The 17500-nt window shown below is 48.2% G+C and overlaps 1 protein-coding gene and 2 long non-coding RNA genes across 52 annotated transcripts in view; 2 read left to right on the forward strand and 1 right to left on the reverse strand.

The window, feature by feature from the left end:
- LOC126988490 (proline-rich protein 36-like) overlaps positions 1–12472 on the forward strand; it is a 150672-nt gene extending 138200 nt beyond the window's left edge. For 45 of the 50 annotated variants that reach the window (XM_050846696.1, XM_050846702.1, XM_050846724.1 and 42 more), the window contains one exon: positions 12018–12444. In XM_050846696.1, the coding sequence (XP_050702653.1) occupies positions 12018–12338 (321 nt within the window). In that variant the 3' untranslated portion in view covers positions 12339–12444. Of the gene's footprint in view, positions 1–12017 lie in introns of all 50 variants that reach the window. The other 5 variants (XM_050846694.1, XM_050846676.1, XM_050846654.1 and 2 more) reach the window with 1 other exon arrangement.
- On the forward strand, positions 10404–11357 carry LOC126988635 (uncharacterized). The gene is made up of 3 exons (XR_007742343.1): positions 10404–10721; positions 10765–10938; positions 11195–11357. It is a non-coding gene; the product is annotated as an uncharacterized LOC126988635 (long non-coding RNA).
- Positions 12473–15457: 2985 nt separating the features above from the next.
- On the reverse strand, positions 15458–17379 carry LOC126988641 (uncharacterized). The gene is made up of 2 exons (XR_007742360.1): positions 15927–17379; positions 15458–15629 (listed from the first exon to the last, which is right to left on the reverse strand). It is a non-coding gene; the product is annotated as an uncharacterized LOC126988641 (long non-coding RNA).
- Positions 17380–17500: the final 121 nt, after the last annotated feature.

Here is a 17500-nt window from a genome sequence, read left to right on the forward strand (position 1 = left end):
CCTCTCCTCCCGAAATTGACCTCTCTTTCGGCCACCTCTTTGGATTCTTTTTAGGAGCAGCGAGTAGCGGGCTTTTTTTTTATTGTTTCCTTTTTTTGTGCCCTTGAGCTGTCTCCTTTGTTGTAAAAAAAGGCAAACCGCTACACAGTTGATAGATAGACAGACAGCTAGATAGATAGATAGATAGAATTCAACACCAGACAGTATATTTTGTTCCTGTTGTACAAAGCGCGTGCCACACTTTAAGGGCAGTGAGATAGATAGATAGACAGACAGCTAGATAGATAGATAGACAGACAGACAGCTAGATAGATAGATAGATAGATACAGCATTTATTGATCCCAGAATACAACACCTAACATCATATTTTGTTCCTGTCATCCGAGAAGACCCCACACACACACACACACACACACACACACACACACACACACACACCAATTCTCGCTGCGACCCCTCTGTCCTTTTTAACCTTTGTGGAAATGATCGGGCAAGTGAGATCTTCCCTCCCACCCCCTCCTCCCCTCCTTGCCTCTCCCCTACCTTCCCTTGCCTTTCCTCTGTCATCCCCTCCCTTGCTATCCCCTCCCCTCCCCTCCCCTCCCCATCCCTCTTCTCTCCTCCTCTCCCTCCCTTTTCCCTTACTTCCCTTCCCTTCCTTTTCCTTCCTTCCCTTCCCCTTCCTTTCCCTTCCTTTGCCTTCCCTCCCTCTCCCCTCCCTTCCCCATCCCTCTTCTCTCCTCCCTCCCTTTCCCCTTATTTCCCTTCCCTTCCCTTCCCTATACCTCCCCTCCCTTCCCCTTCCCATCCCTTCTCTTCCCTTCCCATCCTTCCCTTGCCTTTCCTCCCTATCCCTTCCCTTCCCTTCTCTTCCCTTCCCATCCTTCCCTTGCCTTCCCTCCCTATCCCTTCTCTTCCCTTCTCTTCCCTTCCCATCCTTCCCTTGCCTTCCCTCCCTATCTCTTCCCTATCCTTCCCTACCCCTCATCATCCTTCCCCTTCCTCCCCATATTCTCCCTTCCCTTCCCCCTCCTCCCTCCTCCCCCTCGCTACAACAACACCCGGTATGCCCTTGTAATTCCCACCCCGATAGGCCGTAAGAAGATTTGCAATTTTTAAGGTTGGAGTCTGTGTGTTTATTTTCAAGCCTGGGTGGAATTTGAAAGTCGGGTGGAATATATGCGTTTTGAGCCGCGAGGGGAAGCTGTAACGTGTGTGTGTGTGTGTGTGTGTGTGTGTGTGTGTGTGTGTGTCGCCTATATAGCCCGTGGGCGGATGGGACACACAACAGTTGGCGGCCTCAACTTCTGTTCCCTCATACCCACTTTTGCTGTGTGCTCGGGGGGGGAGGTGGTGTGTGGGAGGGGAGAAGGGGGGGGGTATGGAGGGGAGATAGAGGTGTGAGGGAAGAGGAGAAAGGGGAAGGGGTAATTGTGGGGAGGTTGGATTGTGTCTCAGGGGAAAGAGGGGAGGTAGGGGTGTGTGGGGAGGGGAAAGAGGGGAGATGAAGGGGAGGTAGGGGTGTGTGGGGAAGGAAATGGTGAGGGGATGTGTGTCCAGGCGTTAGGGGCTGTGTGGCAGGGGTCTTGTGCCACGCTGCCACCCTGCCAATAACTCTGAACCTTCCCCTGCCGTGTCAACCTTCCCCTGTACCAACCCTTTCCGTCCACTCTACACCTTGCCAAATTCTCACCTTCAACCCTCTCAACCCCTGTCAACTACTCTCCGACTCACCACAGAGAAATAGACGGATAGATAGATACATACATACTGATAGATAGATAGAGCTTATTAACTACACTTCAGATTAACTTTATAGGAGTGTTTTATTTGTAGATTATATGGTAAAGCAAAATAAATACGTGGGAGTTTTGATCCTTTAGAAAATAGCAGACGAATTTAAATTGAGTTGAATGGACAAAAAATACCTCAAGGCTGATAATTTAAACAAACACACACAAACACACAAACACATTCACCCCTTCCACCTGTCACCCCTTCCAAACACCTCCCCCTTCCCCCCCTCTCCCTCCCTACCCACTCCTGTCCCCTCCTCCATTCCCTCCCATTCTCATCCCATACAAACCTTCCCTCTCTTTCCCCCCTCCCACACATCTTTAGAGAGAGAGAGAGAGAGAGAGAGAGAGAGAGAGAGAGAGAGAGAGAGAGAGAGAGAGAGCGCTGTAGTACTGTTTTTCCTACTTAATTCATACATTTTTCTTAGTGTGAGTAGTGCTTATAATCTTTTGTGTGCCCTTAACCTGCTTCCTCTAGCGTAGAAAAAAAATATATATAATCCGAGCGTGTGGAGTGGAGCTTGTGAGTGTGTGGAGTGAGGTGGAGGTGGTGGTGGTGGTTGTGGTTGTGATGTTTTTTCGTTAATGGTTGTGTGTAAGGGTGATGGTAGTGGTGGTGGTTGGGGTTTTGGTTGCATGGTGGTGGTGGTGGTGACTGTGAAGGTGGTTGGTTTTGGTAGTGATGGTGGTGGTGAGCAAACCTTCTTGGTGGTGAATTTGCCGCGAGAATGGTGTTGGGTTTGGTGATAGTGGTGATGGTGGTGATGGTGGTGATGAAGCGGTTCGGTGATGTTAAAAGGAGATCCAAGTCTGTAGGAGATAGTGGTGGTGATGATGGTGATGATGGTGGTGATGGTGGTGGTTGGGGTGGTATAGGTTGTGTGTGTATGGTAATCTAAAACTTTATTCTGCGTCTGTAATTTCTCTAATATTCAACACACACACACACACACACACACACACACACACACACACACACACACACACAGACAGAACAGAACCCTGGAAATGAGAGATTGGCAAGTTGTGTCGAGTCTAAAAAGTGGGAGGAGGAGGAGGAGGAGGAGAAGGAGGAGGAGGAGGAGGAGGAGAAGGAGGAGGAGGAGGAGGAGGAGAAGGGAAAGATATATATAAAGAACGGAGAATAGCTTTATGGGTTTGACTGACATGGACAAGATTAAGAAGAAGAAGAAGAAGAAGAAGAAGAAGGAAAGAAAGAAAGAAAGAAGGGGATGAAAAAAGAAAAGAAAGAAAGATTGAAAGAAATGAAGGATAAAAAAATAAAAAATACATATGAAAAAGGAAATAGAGAAACAGAAGGCAAAATAAGCAGAAATAGAAACAGAAGAGGAGATAGGAAGCAAAGAGGAAATTGAAGATATATATTTAATGAAACTATTGGGGAGCAAACATCAGGGGGCGCGTCGCTTCACTCACTGACCTCCCATACACCCAACGATCCTCCCTATAGCAAGCTCCACGCAGCTATCCTATCCATCCCAAGTCCAGGCAGGATCGACCGACTTGTTCCTACCATGACTTACCTGGGCGTCCCCTTGGAGCAGAAAACCTTAGTCTATATATACCAGGTCAAGTCACTGCTTCAAAACTGCGACCGGTATGCGCAGGAGGCGGTTTTGGGGCGGAGCAGCCTGATGACGTCACTTGGAGCCAAACAAAACTACCCGCCAGTTCAGGGGTGACTAAAGTTGGGGCCGTGTGTGCACTCTGGATGTGCACTCTCGCCTTCTTTCACATAACCCTGATAAGACACATGATAACAAGGGCGTCTGCATACCGCTCCAAACCTCTGCTCAATGTCCATCTCAGCCACACAGTAACACAGGGATCACAAACGACTTACAGATTATAACATATATTGAAAGGAGGAGAGATTTTGCATATGAATGAAGGAGATTAGGAAAGGACGAAGACGAGGAGGAGGAGAAAGAGGAGGAGGAGGAGGAATAAGAAGAATTGCTACAAGACAAAGAGGAAAGAAGACTTGGAGAATGCAAGAGGATTATGGACTCGAGAGGAAAGTCTTAAAGCGAAGTAAAGGAAGAGAGAGAGAGAGAGAGAGAGAGAGAGAGAGAGAGAGAGAGATAGAAGAGAAGAGAAGAGAAGAGATGGAAGAAAAAGAAAAAAAGAAAAAGGAATAGAAAAGAAATAAAGAAAGAAAAGGAAAACACGTAAAAAGAGAGAGAGAGAGAGAGAGAGAGAGAGAGAGAGAGAGAGAAGAAAAAGAAAAAAAAAGAATGAAAACACGACAAAAAAGTAGAGAGAGAGAGAGAGAGAGAGAGAGAGAGAGAGAGAGAGAGAGAGAGAGAGAGAGAGAGAGAGAGAAAAAAAGGAAAAAAAAGAAAAGGAAAAAAGGAGAAAAAGAGAGAGAGAGAGAAAAAAGGAAAAAACACGAAAAAGTAGAGAGAGAGAGAGAGAGAGAGAGAGAGAGAGAGAGAGAGAGAGAGAGAGAGAGAGAGAGAGAGAGAGAGAGAGAGAGACGAATAAGCCGGAATGGAGGAAGGGAGGGAAGGATGAGGTGGAGAGAAAAATGGAGGAGGGAGAGAAAGGGAGGAAAGAATGAAAGGGAGAGAAAAGGAGAGTAACTCGGCGTCTTGTTTTCTTTCTCTCCCTTTTTTTTCCTTTCCTTTCCTCCCTTTCCTCTCCCTTCCCTTTCCTTCCCTTTCCTTGCCTTCCCCTACCCTTCCATCCCCTACCCTTCCATCCCCTCCCTTTCTCTCCCTTCCCTTCACTTCCCTTTCCCTTCCTCTCCCTTCCCTTTCCCTTCCTCTCCCTTCCCTTCACTTCCCTTTCCCTGCCTTCTCCTACCCTTCCATCCCCTCCCTTTCTCTCCCTTCCCTTCACTTGCCTTTCCCTTCCTCTCCCTTCCCTTTCCCTTCCTCTCCCTTCCCTTCACTTCCCTTTCCCTGCCTTCCCCTACCCTTCCATCCCCTCCCTTTCTCTCCCTTCCCTTCACTTGCCTTTCCCTTCCTCTCCCTTCCCATTCCCTTCCTCTCCCTTCCCTTCACTTCCCTTTCCCTGCCTTCACCTACCCTTCCATCCCCTCCCTTTCTCTCCCTTCCCTTTCACTTCCTCTCCCTTCCCTTCACTTCCCTTTCCCTGCCTTCCCCTACCCTTCCATCCCCTCCCTCTCTCCCTTCCCTTCACTTGCCTTTCCCTTCCTCTCCCTTCCCTTTCCCTTCCTCTCCCTTCCCTTCACTTCCCTTTCCCTGCCTTCCCCTACCCTTCCATCCCCTCCCTTTCTCCCCCTTCCCTGCCTTTCCTCTCCCTTCACTGCCTTCCCCTACCCTTTCCTACTCTCCCTTTCTTTCCCTTCCCCTCTCTCCTCCTTCCCTGCCTTTCCTTGCCTTCCCTTCCTCTCCCTTCCCTTCCTCTCCCTTCCCTTTCCCTGCCAATCCCTTCCCTCCCTTCCCTTCCCATTCCCTCCCTTCTCATCCCCTCCCTTTCTCCCCCTTCCCTGCCAATCCCTACCCTCCCTTCCCCTCCCTTCCCCTGCCAATCCCTGCCCTCCCTTCCCCTGCATCCCTTCCCTTCCCATTCCCTCCCTTCTCATCCCCTCCCTTTCTCCCCCTTCCCTGCCAATCCCTGCCCTCCCTTCCCCTGCCAATCCCTGCCCTCCCCTTCCCCTACATTCCCTTCCCCTGCCAGTCCCTTCCTTCCCCTCCCCTCCCCTCCCCTGATTTCCCTTCCCCTTCCCCTACCTTCCCTTCCCCTGCTAATCCCTGCCTTCCCTTCCCCTCCCTTTCCCTTCCCCTACATTCCCTTCCCCTCCCTTCCCCTGCCAATCCGTGCCCTCCTTTTCCCTGCCCTCTCCTGCCCTGCCTTCCCATCCCCTGCCAATCCCTGCCCTCCCTTCCCCTCCCTCCCCTGTCGCGCTGTACCCCCTCCTTCCTTTCATTTGTCCGTCCGTCACCTGCCAGCGCTCCGACATTCTACTCTTTTCGCTTCTCTCTGTTTGTTTGTTCATTCCCTTTGTCAACGGTAACTCTCTCTGTGGGCGCCTTTTATTTATTTACCGTCCCCTCCGTCGGTAGTAACTCATCATTCCGTGTTCCTATATTATTTTAAACGTCGCTGGGCAAATGTTTGTATTTTTTCGTCGTGCGCCGCGCCGGAAACTGACGAGGCCGGAGAAGAGGCTTTGTTAGGTTAGGTTAGGTAGGGTTGACTTGGGTTTGGTGAGGTTAGGGTAGGCTGGGTTGGGTTTGGTGAGGTTAGGTTAGATAAGGTTGGATTAGGATAACATAGGATAGATTAGGTTTGGTTAGGTTAAGTTAGGTTAGGTTAAGTTAGCTTAGGATATGTTAGGTTAGGATAGGTTAGGATAGGTTAGGTTAGGATAGGTTAGGTTAGGATAAGTTAGGTTAGGTTTGGTTTGGTTAGGCTAGGTTAGATAGGGTTGGATTAGGATAGCATAGGATAGGTTAGGTTAGGATAAGTTAGGTTAGGATAAGTTAGGTTAGGATATGTTAGGTTAGGATAGGTTATGTTAGGATATGTTAGGTCAGGTTAAGTTAGATAGGGTTGGGTTACGGCAGGATATGTTAGATCAGGCTAGGTTAGGGTAAGTTAGGTTAGATAGGGATGGGTTAGGATTGCATAGGATAGATTAGGTTAGGTTAGGTTAGGTTAGGATAGGTTAGGTTAGGATATGTTAGGTTAGGATATGCTAGGTTAGGATATGTTAGGTCAGGTTAGGTTAGATAGGGCTGGGTTACGGTAGGATATGTTAGATCAGGCTAGGTTAGGTTAGGTTTGGCTAGGTTAGGAAACACACACACACACACACACACACACACACACACACACACACACACACACACACTTATTCTCTTGATTTTCATCGCCCAAGTGGTGTTTTTCATTGTCATATTTTGTTTTTGGTAGTTTTATCACAGCAGAGGAAGCAGCGAAAAGGCAAAAAAAAAAAAAAAAAAAAAAAAAAATCTAAGCGCTTGCTCGTGTTAAAAGAGAATATAATTAACCGACCTGACACGGACCTCTCTTTCGGACCCTTTTCATTATTGTTTTTTTTTATGCCCTTGAGCTGTTTCCATTACTGTAAAAAAAGAAAGGTAGCTTGGGATTAGTTAATTTTTTTTTTTTTTTTTTTTTTTTTTTTTACAGCAAAGGAGACAGCTCAAGGGCACAAAAAAGTAAACATTAATAAAAAAAAGCCCGCTACTCGCTGCTCCTAAAAAGAATCCAAAGTAAGAGTCATCCATTACTGCCCCGCGTAGAAGTGTTGAGTAGTGTGGCCAATGGTGGCTGAACGGATAGCGTGACGGCCCCGCGTTCAGGACGACGCGAGTTCAATCCCCGCCCGGTGCCACCAAGCTGGGATTTTTCAGCCGCCGCCGAGTGGCTTAAAACTACCCACATGCTGTCCAGAAGACCACCCATCAACCCGGACTCTAGATTCTAGGATTAAAGATGAGCTCTGGGAGGGCAGCATGAGCCAATGCAAGATGGCGCCACTATAAACACTCGCCTGCGCCAGAACGGGCTGGGCCGACCATCAGGCCCCACCGGGAAGAAGCCTTGGGCCGACCATCAGGAATCCAGGATCCACCGGGAAGAAGCCTATCGGCGCAATAGGCCAAGACGTAAAAAAAACAAAAAACAAAAAACTCCGTGTATCGGTGTTCAGCCAGCCTGGCCCCGCCGCACCCAGCATCACACGCCCAGCGGCCCGTGGAGCCCCGCGGCCGCGTCCCCCCACTGAATGCCGTCCCTCCAGGATACCTCACCCTGACACACGCTGTACGGTATTGCTGCACCGAACAGAGGCCTCGAGAGCCTCTTACTTCGGGGTATTGAAATGGATTACGTGAATCAATTACGATAATGGGAATAGAATACTTGGAGTGAATGAAAGATTAGGATTCATTTGTAGCGATGGTTACGAACTGGATACATTAATGCTCAATTTGCTCATGAGGATAGGCAAGGAGTGGTCCGCTCACACGCCAGTGGATGGGTGAACATACCAAACAGACCACGTGCAGTACATGTTATTATGACCCTCGGCAGCGGCTTGGCATCATGATAGAGAATGAGGATGAAACAAGAATATCCCCGGGTGGTACCAACGCGATATGTGGTTGTTGTGAAAGAGACAGTGGTGTTTGGCGGTACAGTGGCGCCTTGAAGCATCAGGTGGTGGTGGTGGTGGTGGTGACACTCTTGGGACCATTATTTGCCCACCGTCTGGCCGGCCGCGTCACGCTCACCCCTGTGTTGTTGGTGTCAGAGAAAGGCCGCGCGGTTGTGAGCCCGTGATGTGTCATTGTGTGTTCGTATGTGCGTAAGTGCGTTCATGTCCGTGTTAAAAAGTTTAGACTAGAAACATCCACTCATAAAACCGTTACTGTGTCTGTGTGTCTGTCTGTGGCTTCGGCTGTGTGGCATAGGCTGTGATTGTGGCTGGCTGTGGCTGTGTGTCTGTGGCTTCGGCTGTGTGTCTGAGGCTGTGATTGTGGCTGGCTGTGTGGGTGTAATTGTAACTATCTGTTCTTTCTATTATTCATTCTATTTCTCCCCCGAGCTCTCAATCTTTCCTCCACGTTCCTTTTATTGCCTTTCAAAGCGCACATCTGTTTCCCGTTTCTCCTAACACCGCTATTCCGGCCGAGTAAAAGCCATGAAGTGAAAAGAATCGGGCCGGTCTAACATTAATGAAGCGATATTTTTTAGGCGCCCCGGGAAAAAAGTGAAATATAGCGCCGTGATTCAGACCGTCATTATAAAGCAGGCCCGGCTCGCTGCCCATTAAATAACGAGTAAATGACGGACGTAAATGCGTGTCGAACATTTCCACGTCATCGTAATTTTGCAATGCTTGGTTATGGCTTCGCGTGATGGAGCGACGGGACGGGACGGGGCGGGGCGGGACGCGGCAGCCGGCACATGGCCCCCCGCTGTTCATGCCCCGGGCGGAGGGAAATACAGGTGAAAAAAAAAACTACCTCGTTACAGTACTATAATCAGTGTCATTAGGGAGTTACAGGTAGCCAGACACACACACACACACACACACACACACACACACACACACACACACACACACACACACACACACACACACACACACGAAATATCAATCAGTTTAGTTCTTTTCTCTCTCTCTCTCTCTCTCTCTCTCTCTCTCTCTCTCTCTCTCTCTCTCTCTCTCTCTCTCTCTCTCTCTCTCTCTCTCTCTCTCTCACTCTCTCTCTCTCATACAGATTCCCCTCCACACACACACACACACACACACACACACACACACACACACACAGCTCCCTTACAAACACGATATTCTTTTTGTTCCTTTATTTCTCCATAACGGGGATTGACCTGTCTGTGTTTGTTTGTGCAGAGAGATACAATACTCCAACCTCACATTTTTAGTCCTGTGCTCGGGGAAAATACTTCTGACAATGGTGTTTACTTTTTCATGCGTGTGTGTGTGTGTGTGTGTGTGTGTGTGTGTGTGTGTGTGTGTGTGTGTGTGTGTGTGTGTGTTTGAAAGGGGAATTTGTGTGAAAGAGAGAGAGAGAGAGAGAGAGAGAGAGAGAGAGAGAGAGAGAGAGAGAGAGAGAGAGAGAGAGAGAGAGAGAGAGAGAGAGAGATTCCACCCTTTTCAGCAAGAGGAAGAGAGAGAGGAATTTCAGCGTCTTGTTTGTTGTTTGCCTTCGCTGGTGTTTGTTTGTTTGTTTGTTTGTTTGTTGGATGGCATGTAATCATCGAGGTGTGTTTGTTCTCGCTGGTGCATGTGTGTGTGTGTGTGTGTGTGTGTGTGTGTGTGTGTGTGTGTGTGTGTGTGTGTGTGTGTTTTCCTATCTTTAAAATATAACGCTTCTAATTCATCCCTTTCCCTTCTGATCAATCGCTTCGTCACTTCGCGTATGGAATTTCACCATTTATAATTCGTGTTTACGCATATATATATTACCCTCGTGTGTGTGTGTGTGTGTGTGTGTATGTGTGTGTGTGTGTGTGTGTGTGTGTGTGTGTGTGTGTGTGTTTAGTAAGTATGGATCAGCGAGCATTCCAGTAATATGTTGTGTTTGTTTCTTAATGTTTGTTTTGCTTGATTGTTGATATTACGTGATAAGTTGTGTTTTTTTTATATATTATTATTATGTTGGTGTTTGCAGTGTTTGTTTGTTTGTGGGTGAATCTTTGTTGTTATGTTAATGTTTGTGGCTGTGTGTATGTGTGTTGTGTGGTCGAATGTTTGTTAATAATGTTTGTGTTATGTTTGTTGGTAGTTGTTTGTGCGCTTGATGTGTACGTTTGTGGCCGTGTATTGCGTGTTTAAATGTTTGTGGCAGCTATGTTTATGTTTGTGGGTGTGTATGTTGCAATGTTTGTTAGTTATGTTAATGTTTGTGGGTGTGTATGTTGCAATGTTTGTGTCAGCTGTGTTAATGTTTGCGGGTGTGTATGTTGCAATGTTTGTGTCAGCTATGTTAATGTTTGTGGCTGTGTATGTTGCAATGTTTGTGTTAGTTATGTTTATGTTTGTGGGTGTGTATGTTGCAATGTTTGTGTTAGTTATGTTAATGTTTGTGGGTGTGTATGTTGCGATGTTTGTCAGCTGTGTTAATGTTTGCGGGTGTGTATGTTGCAATGTTTGTCAGCTGTGTTAATGTTTGCGGGTGTGTATGTTGCAATGTTTGTCAGCTGTGTTAATGTTTGCGGGTGTGTATGTTGCAATGTTTGTCAGCTGTGTTAATGTTTGCGGGTGTGTATGTTGCAATGTTTGTCAGCTGTGTTAATGTTTGCGGGTGTGTATGTTGCAATGTTTGTCAGCTGTGTTAATGTTTGCGGGTGTGTATGTTGCAATGTTTGTCAGCTGTGTTAATGTTTGCGGGTGTGTATGTTGCAATGTTTGTCAGCTGTGTTAATGTTTGCGGGTGTGTATGTTGCAATGTTTGTCAGCTGTGTTAATGTTTGCAGGTGTGTATGTTGCAATGTTTGTCAGCTGTGTTAATGTTTGCGGGTGTGTATGTTGCAATGTTTGTCAGCTGTGTTAATGTTTGCGGGTGTGTATGTTGCAATGTTTGTCAGCTGTGTTAATGTTTGCGGGTGTGTATGTTGCAATGTTTGTCAGCTGTGTTAATGTTTGCGGGTGTGTATGTTGCAATATGTTTGTCAGCTGTGTTAATGTTTGCGGTGTGTATGTTGCAATGTTTGTCAGCTGTGTTAATGTTTGCAGGTGTGTATGTTGCAATGTTTGTCAGCTGTGTTAATGTTTGCAGGTGTGTATGTTGCAATGTTTGTCAGCTGTGTTAATGTTTGCGGTGTGTATGTTGCAATGTTTGTCAGCTGTGTTAATGTTTGCGGGTGTGTATGTTGCAATGTTTGTCAGCTGTGTTAATGTTTGCAGGTGTATGTTGCAATGTTTGTCAGCTGTGTTAATGTTTGCGGGTGTGTATGTTGCAATGTTTGTCAGCTGTGTTAATGTTTGCGGGTGTGTATGTTGCAATGTTTGTCAGCTGTGTTAATGTTTGCGGGTGTGTATGTTGCAATGTTTGTCAGCTGTGTTAATGTTTGCGGGTGTATGTTGCAATGTTTGTCAGCTAATGTTTGCAGGTGTGTATGTTGCAATGTTTGTCAGCTGTGTTAATGTTTGCTGGTGTGTATGTTGCAATGTTTGTCAGCTGTGTTAATGTTTGCGGGTGTGTATGTTGCAATGTTTGTCAGCTGTGTTAATGTTTGCGGGTGTGTATGTTGCAATGTTTGTCAGCTGTGTTAATGTTTGTGGGTGTGTATGTTGCAATGTTTGTGTTAGTTATGTTAATGTTTGTGGCTGTGTATGTTGCTTGCTTGTGTGTGCGTTGCTTGTTATGAATATGCTAGTAATGTTTGTGTTGTCTGCTACTAGTTAAGTATGTGTTTGTTATCTCTGTTTGTGGCTGTATGTGTGGGTTGTTACTTATGTATATGCTAGTAATGTTTGTGTAAGTCTTTGTTGTTAGTGCTTGTTATGACTGTTTGTGGCTGTGTTATGCGTGGGTTGAAAGTTACATCAATCCCATTAATGTTTGTGTTATCTCTTACTAGTTACGTATGTGCTTGTTACTAGTTACGTATGTGCTTGTTAGTGTCTGTTTGTGGCTGTGTTGTGCGTGGCTGAGTGTGATGCGTGCCTGTCCCTGTCTTCGCCCATGCCTGGCTGTCCGCCTTACGCTTCCTGTTGCTCCTTTCAGCCCACCATCTTCGGAACAGTGGCGGGAGACCTCAGCCCACGCAACCACAAAACGCGGGTGAGTCTGTCTGGCCTGTATCTGTTCCCTGTGTTCCCTGTCACTGTGCCTTCTCTCAATACCCTGCCACTTCTACCCTGCACCTCAAGTCACTCCCTCTCACCTTTCCTCTTTTACCCTGACCCCTCGTACCCTGTCTTACCCTTCTACTGTCTATTCTCTTTACCCTTCTCCTTTACCCTGTTTCTCCTACTCTGCCCCTCTCATTATATCCCTCTTCTACCCTGTTCTCCTTGTACCCTGTCCCTTGTACCCTGTTCCTAGTACCCTTGCTCCTATACTTTTCCCCCTTCTACCCTGCCTCTCCTACTCTCCCCTTTACCCTGCCAACCAAACCCAGCTCAATCCTATCAAATCGAGCTTAATCTAACCCTAACTAATCCAACTCAACGAGGCTGATTTGACAGAAAGGGTAATTCTGTAGCTAATCTGAGTCTATTCTGTTGTGGAGTGAAAAGTCGAGGCCGCTTATTCTGGTTTGGCGTAAACTGTAAATTCACTATTCCCTCCACGCGGCAAGTCATTCTTCTCCCCCGCCAGGTCATCCCTCATCCCCTCCTCCCCTTCCTCCATCATCATTATTCATTACTAGTCCACTCCAGACAAAGGATTTTCCAACGTTCTTCGCCGCTCTCTCTCTGTTTCCCGTGTTGCTGCGCTCCGTCCTGCCCCGGTAAAGACTCTAATCTCGCACCTCCCCTTGGTTCCCTGCCGCCCTAATGAAGAGAACAGTTTGGGGACTTTCCACACTCTGTTCTTGGGGCCGCGGGGGGCTTCGTGGTGCAGTGGTTAGCGCAGGCTCACAACCGAGAGGGCAAGGGTTCGATTCCCCGGGCGGAGTGGAAAAATTTGGGCGGCTTTTCCAATACCGTACGCCCCTGTCCACCCAGCAGTGAATAGGTACCAGGTATTAATCGGGGGTTGTGTCCCGTCTCCTGGGGTCTGTTCCCTTCTATAATTCCTTCCCCTTCTGTCTCTCTCCGGCATATGACCACAGATGTTGCGCCGACTAAACGAAACTTTCCAAACTTTCCTTTTCCGATACCCTACGCCCCTGTCCACCCAGCAGTGAATGGGTACCGGGTATTAATCGGGGGTTGTGTCCCGTCTCCTGGGGTCTGTTCCCTTCTATAATTCCTTCCCCTTCTGTCTCTCTCCGGCATATGACCACAGATGTTGCGCCGACTAAAGGAAACTTTCCAACTTTCCTGGGGCCGCGACAGACGGAAACACAATTCCTCCCCTTTGATTGCCTCTCTGAAAAGTTATGCGACCCAGAGTGTTTGTGTCACGGGAAAATCGAGCCGGGAAACAAAGCGTCACACTTTTTTTCGAAGCTAACTCAGTGCAAGAGAAAAAATGTTACCACTAACCCTTCCTGGCGTCATTTTATCAAGCTGCTGCAAAGGTGAGTAAAATCGGTCTTGAAGTGGTAGATATGTGGATTATGTTATTATATGGGTAGGCGGTGGCTGAGTGGTTAGCGTGCGGGACCCACATTCATCACGCCATGGACAACGCCGGTTCGAATCCCCACGCTACCACCTGGGATTTTTCAGTCACCGCCGAGTGGCTTAAAACTACCCACATGCTGTCCTGAAGACCAACCATCAACCCGGACTCTAGAGGAAACCGTCCAAGTGAATCAAGGAGTTCCGGGGGGCAGCATGAGCCAAGAGAAGATGGCGCCACTATAAACACTTGCCTGCGCCATGATGGGCTGGGGCCAAATACCATCCAGGCCCCTCAAGGAAGCCTACCGTCGCTATAGGCGTAGACGTAAACAAAGCTGACCCAGTGGAATCATAGGCTTAGTTAATGCATCAGTATGAATTCGTACCACCAGAAACCTAACGTTACCCACCTGAGCCCGGGCTTGTTAACAGGGCGGCGGGAAGATACAGGGCAGGACCTACAAGGCTTCCCTACAGTGGCTTCGTTAGCTTGGAATAACAAGGCGAGAGGCGCTGTCTTTTCAAAAGGAATTATATGAATTATTTGAACCAAGCGTCAAGCTACAGCCTCACAGCTCTTCTGGATAAGCATAACATTGCCTTGCCGTCAGTACCGTTTCGGGGGCTTCGTGGTGCAGTGGTTAGCACACTCGGCTCACAACCAAGAGAGCCCGGATTCGATTCCCGGGCGGAGTGGAAAAATTTGGGCGGCTTTTCCGATACCCTACGCCCCTGTCCGCCCAGCAGTGAATGGGTACCAGGTATTAATCGGGGGTTGTGTCCCGTCTCCTGGGGTCTGTTCCCTTCTCCTATAATTCCTTCCCCTTCTGTCTCTCTCCGGCATATGACCACATGTTGCGCCGACTAAACAAAACTTTCCAACTTTTTCCTCCTCCTCTTCCTCCCTCCCTCCACCTCTCTCCACCCATCAAAGTCCCTCCACATAAAGAAGGTTCTATTTCAGGCTCAAATACACCCACTCCTTCCTCCTCCTCCTCTTCTTCCCTCTCTCTCCTCTTCCTCCCTTCCCTCGCTTCTCTCCCCTTTAACTTAAATAACACACACACACACACACACACACACACACACACACACACACACACACACACACACACACACAAAGACACACACACTTAGACTCTACGCTCTCCCCCCCTCCCCCCCTCACGCACACTAGCCCCCACCACACATACACAACTCCCTCCCTCCCCCCCACTCCCCCCCGCCCCCTGACATGGCACAGGAACACTAACTCATCACGGCCGAGGGCACACTCATTAAAACATGTACAAACGTGTCCGGGCCGCGACGGGCAAGCAGCAGCTGTTGGCGCGCGCTCTTCGGGGGAATGTTTGGGTCTAGAGGCGAAAATTAAAGTGTTGTGGATTAAATTTTGCACGCGGGTGAGGCGGAGGCAGCGGGGGGATGTTGGAAGAGGAAGAGGAAGAGGAAGAGAAGGAGGATGAGGAAGAGGAGGAGGAAGATTAAAGTTTTTCGTTTTTAGTCGGCGCAACATCTGTGGTCATATACCGGAGAGAGACAGAAGGGGAAGGAATTATAGAAGGGAACAGACCCCAGGAGACGGGACACAACCCCCGATTAATACCTGGTACCCATTCACTGCGTAGGGAGGAAGAGGAGGAGGAAGAGGATGATGATGATGGTGTTAATGATGATGATTAGAGGGAGGAGGAGGAGGAGAGGAGACATGAAATAGCAGGCAACAGGAAGCCGTTTTTAGTGATGCTTTCTGCTAGTCTCAAATACCTTCAGCGGCGTTCACTTCACCCCTAACTGGGCAGAGTAAAGGTCAATGAGATATTTAACTCCTTGACTGCGGATTTCCTACCAGAAGACCTCACCAAGCTACAGGAAGGGAACAAAAAGTGGCTGCTACAATTCAATGAAGAAAAATGTAAAGTCCTGTGCCTTGGGAGGGGATATCCAGCACACCAATACCACATGGGAAACACTCCACTATCCACCACAGAGGCAGAGAAAGACCTGGGAGTGTATGTTACCAGGCTACCAGTGAAGGGATATCCAGCACACCAATACCACATGGGAAACTCCACTATCCACCACAGAGGCAGAGAAAGACCTGGGAGTGAATGTTACCAGGCTACCAGTGAAGGGATATCCAGCACACCAATACCACATGGGAAACACTCCACTATCCACCACAGAGGCAGAGAAAGACCTGGGTGTGTATGTTACCAGGCTACCAGTGAAGGGATATCCAGCACACCAATACCACATGGGAAACACTCCACTATCCACCACAGAGGCAGAGAAAGACCTGGGAGTGTATGTTACCAGGCTACCAGTGAAGGGATATCCAGCATACCAATACCACATGGGAAACACTCCACTATCCACCACAGAGGCAGAGAAAGACCTGGGAGTGTATGTTACCAGGCTACCAGTGAAGGGATATCCAGCACACCAATACCACATGGGAAACACTCCACTATCCACCACAGAGGCAGAGAAAGACCTGGGAGTGTATGTTACCAGGCTACCAGTGAAGGGATATCCAGCACACCAATACCACATGGGAAACACTCCACTATCCAGCACAGAGGCAGGGAAAGACCTGGGTGTGTATGTTACCAGGCTACCAGGGAAGGAAAAATTCGTGCCAATCGCAGCGGACGGGTTAACGGAATTTCAGAGGAGATTGTGTTTATACGTTGTCAGTGTGATCGCAGACACAGACAGGCTGCATGAACACGGTCTGTTTTTTGTCTGTGATCGGCTGGCGTGTGTGTGGCGAGGCTCGGCCCTGGCAAACACAACAACTTAATCTCGCACGCAGGAATGTTTGGGGTCACCAAGCTCCAGTATTTGTTTGAGATATGTTTTTGCCAACAGACCAAGCTGACACAGTCGATGGATTCACTTAAGGGGCTATTACACTGGGCGAATTTTCCGTGGATCTTCAGTCAAACCTTGGGGGGCTTCGTGGTGCAATGATTAGCACACTCGGCTCACGATCGAGAGAGCCCGGGTTCGATTCCCGGGCGGAGTGGAAAAATTTGGGCGGCTTTTCTGATACCCTACGCCCCTGTCCACCCAGCAGTGAATGGGTACCAGGTATTAATCGGGGGTTGTGTCCTGTCTCCTGGGGTCTGTTCCCTTCTCCTATAATGCCTTCCCCTTCTGTCTCTCTCCGGCATATGACCACAGATGTTGCGCCGACTAAACGAAACTTTCCAACTTTCAGTCAAACCACGATTTCCGCTAGCGTGGATCTCATTTATTTCTTGTTATTGCTGCTGATGATGATGGTGAGTAATACCGTCGTCCTTCAGTGAAATCTACCGTAGCTTTGGAAGATCGCGGACACGCCAGAAAACCATGGAAATATGAGAACCACGCCAGCGGAAATCGCGGTTTGACTGAAGATCCACGGAAAATTTGCCCAGTGTGATAGACCCTTTAGTCAAATCGCTAGAATGGTCACACGTCACTGGCAGGCGGTATCAGGTCATCTCTCCTCCCGAATTTGACCTTGCTTTTGGCCACCTCTTCTGGTTCTTTTATGGGAGCAGCGATTAGCGGGCTTTTTTTATTACTGTTTTTTTTCTGTGCCCTTGAGCTGACTCCTTTGTCTTTGTCTGATGTCACTCTCCTTCACAGTGCATTCACACAGACGACGAGCAGGAGTGAGGCCGCCAGGGTCACAGTGCCTTTGTTTTGCAGGAAATACAGCAGCGTGATCAATGCTTTCACCTCTGATGCATTTGCATATGAAATTATTAAAATTATTTCAATGGAATATTTTAGTGCTTTCCCTCGCAACCCTTTTAGTGAAGCAAATGAAAGGCAATACACTTTATGTCCCTCACGCCGGGGGGCCGCGGGGGTACAGCGCTGGCCCCTCTCTGGGGTTTGGAAAGTTCCCTGTGAGGGGGGGAGTGGGGGTGGGGGGGGGGGGCTTTGTGGTGCAGTGGTTAGCGGGGGTTGTGT

This window comes from Eriocheir sinensis, chromosome 6 (genome assembly GCF_024679095.1).
Source record: "Eriocheir sinensis breed Jianghai 21 chromosome 6, ASM2467909v1, whole genome shotgun sequence".
Classification (NCBI taxonomy): Eukaryota; Metazoa; Arthropoda; class Malacostraca; order Decapoda; family Varunidae; genus Eriocheir; species Eriocheir sinensis.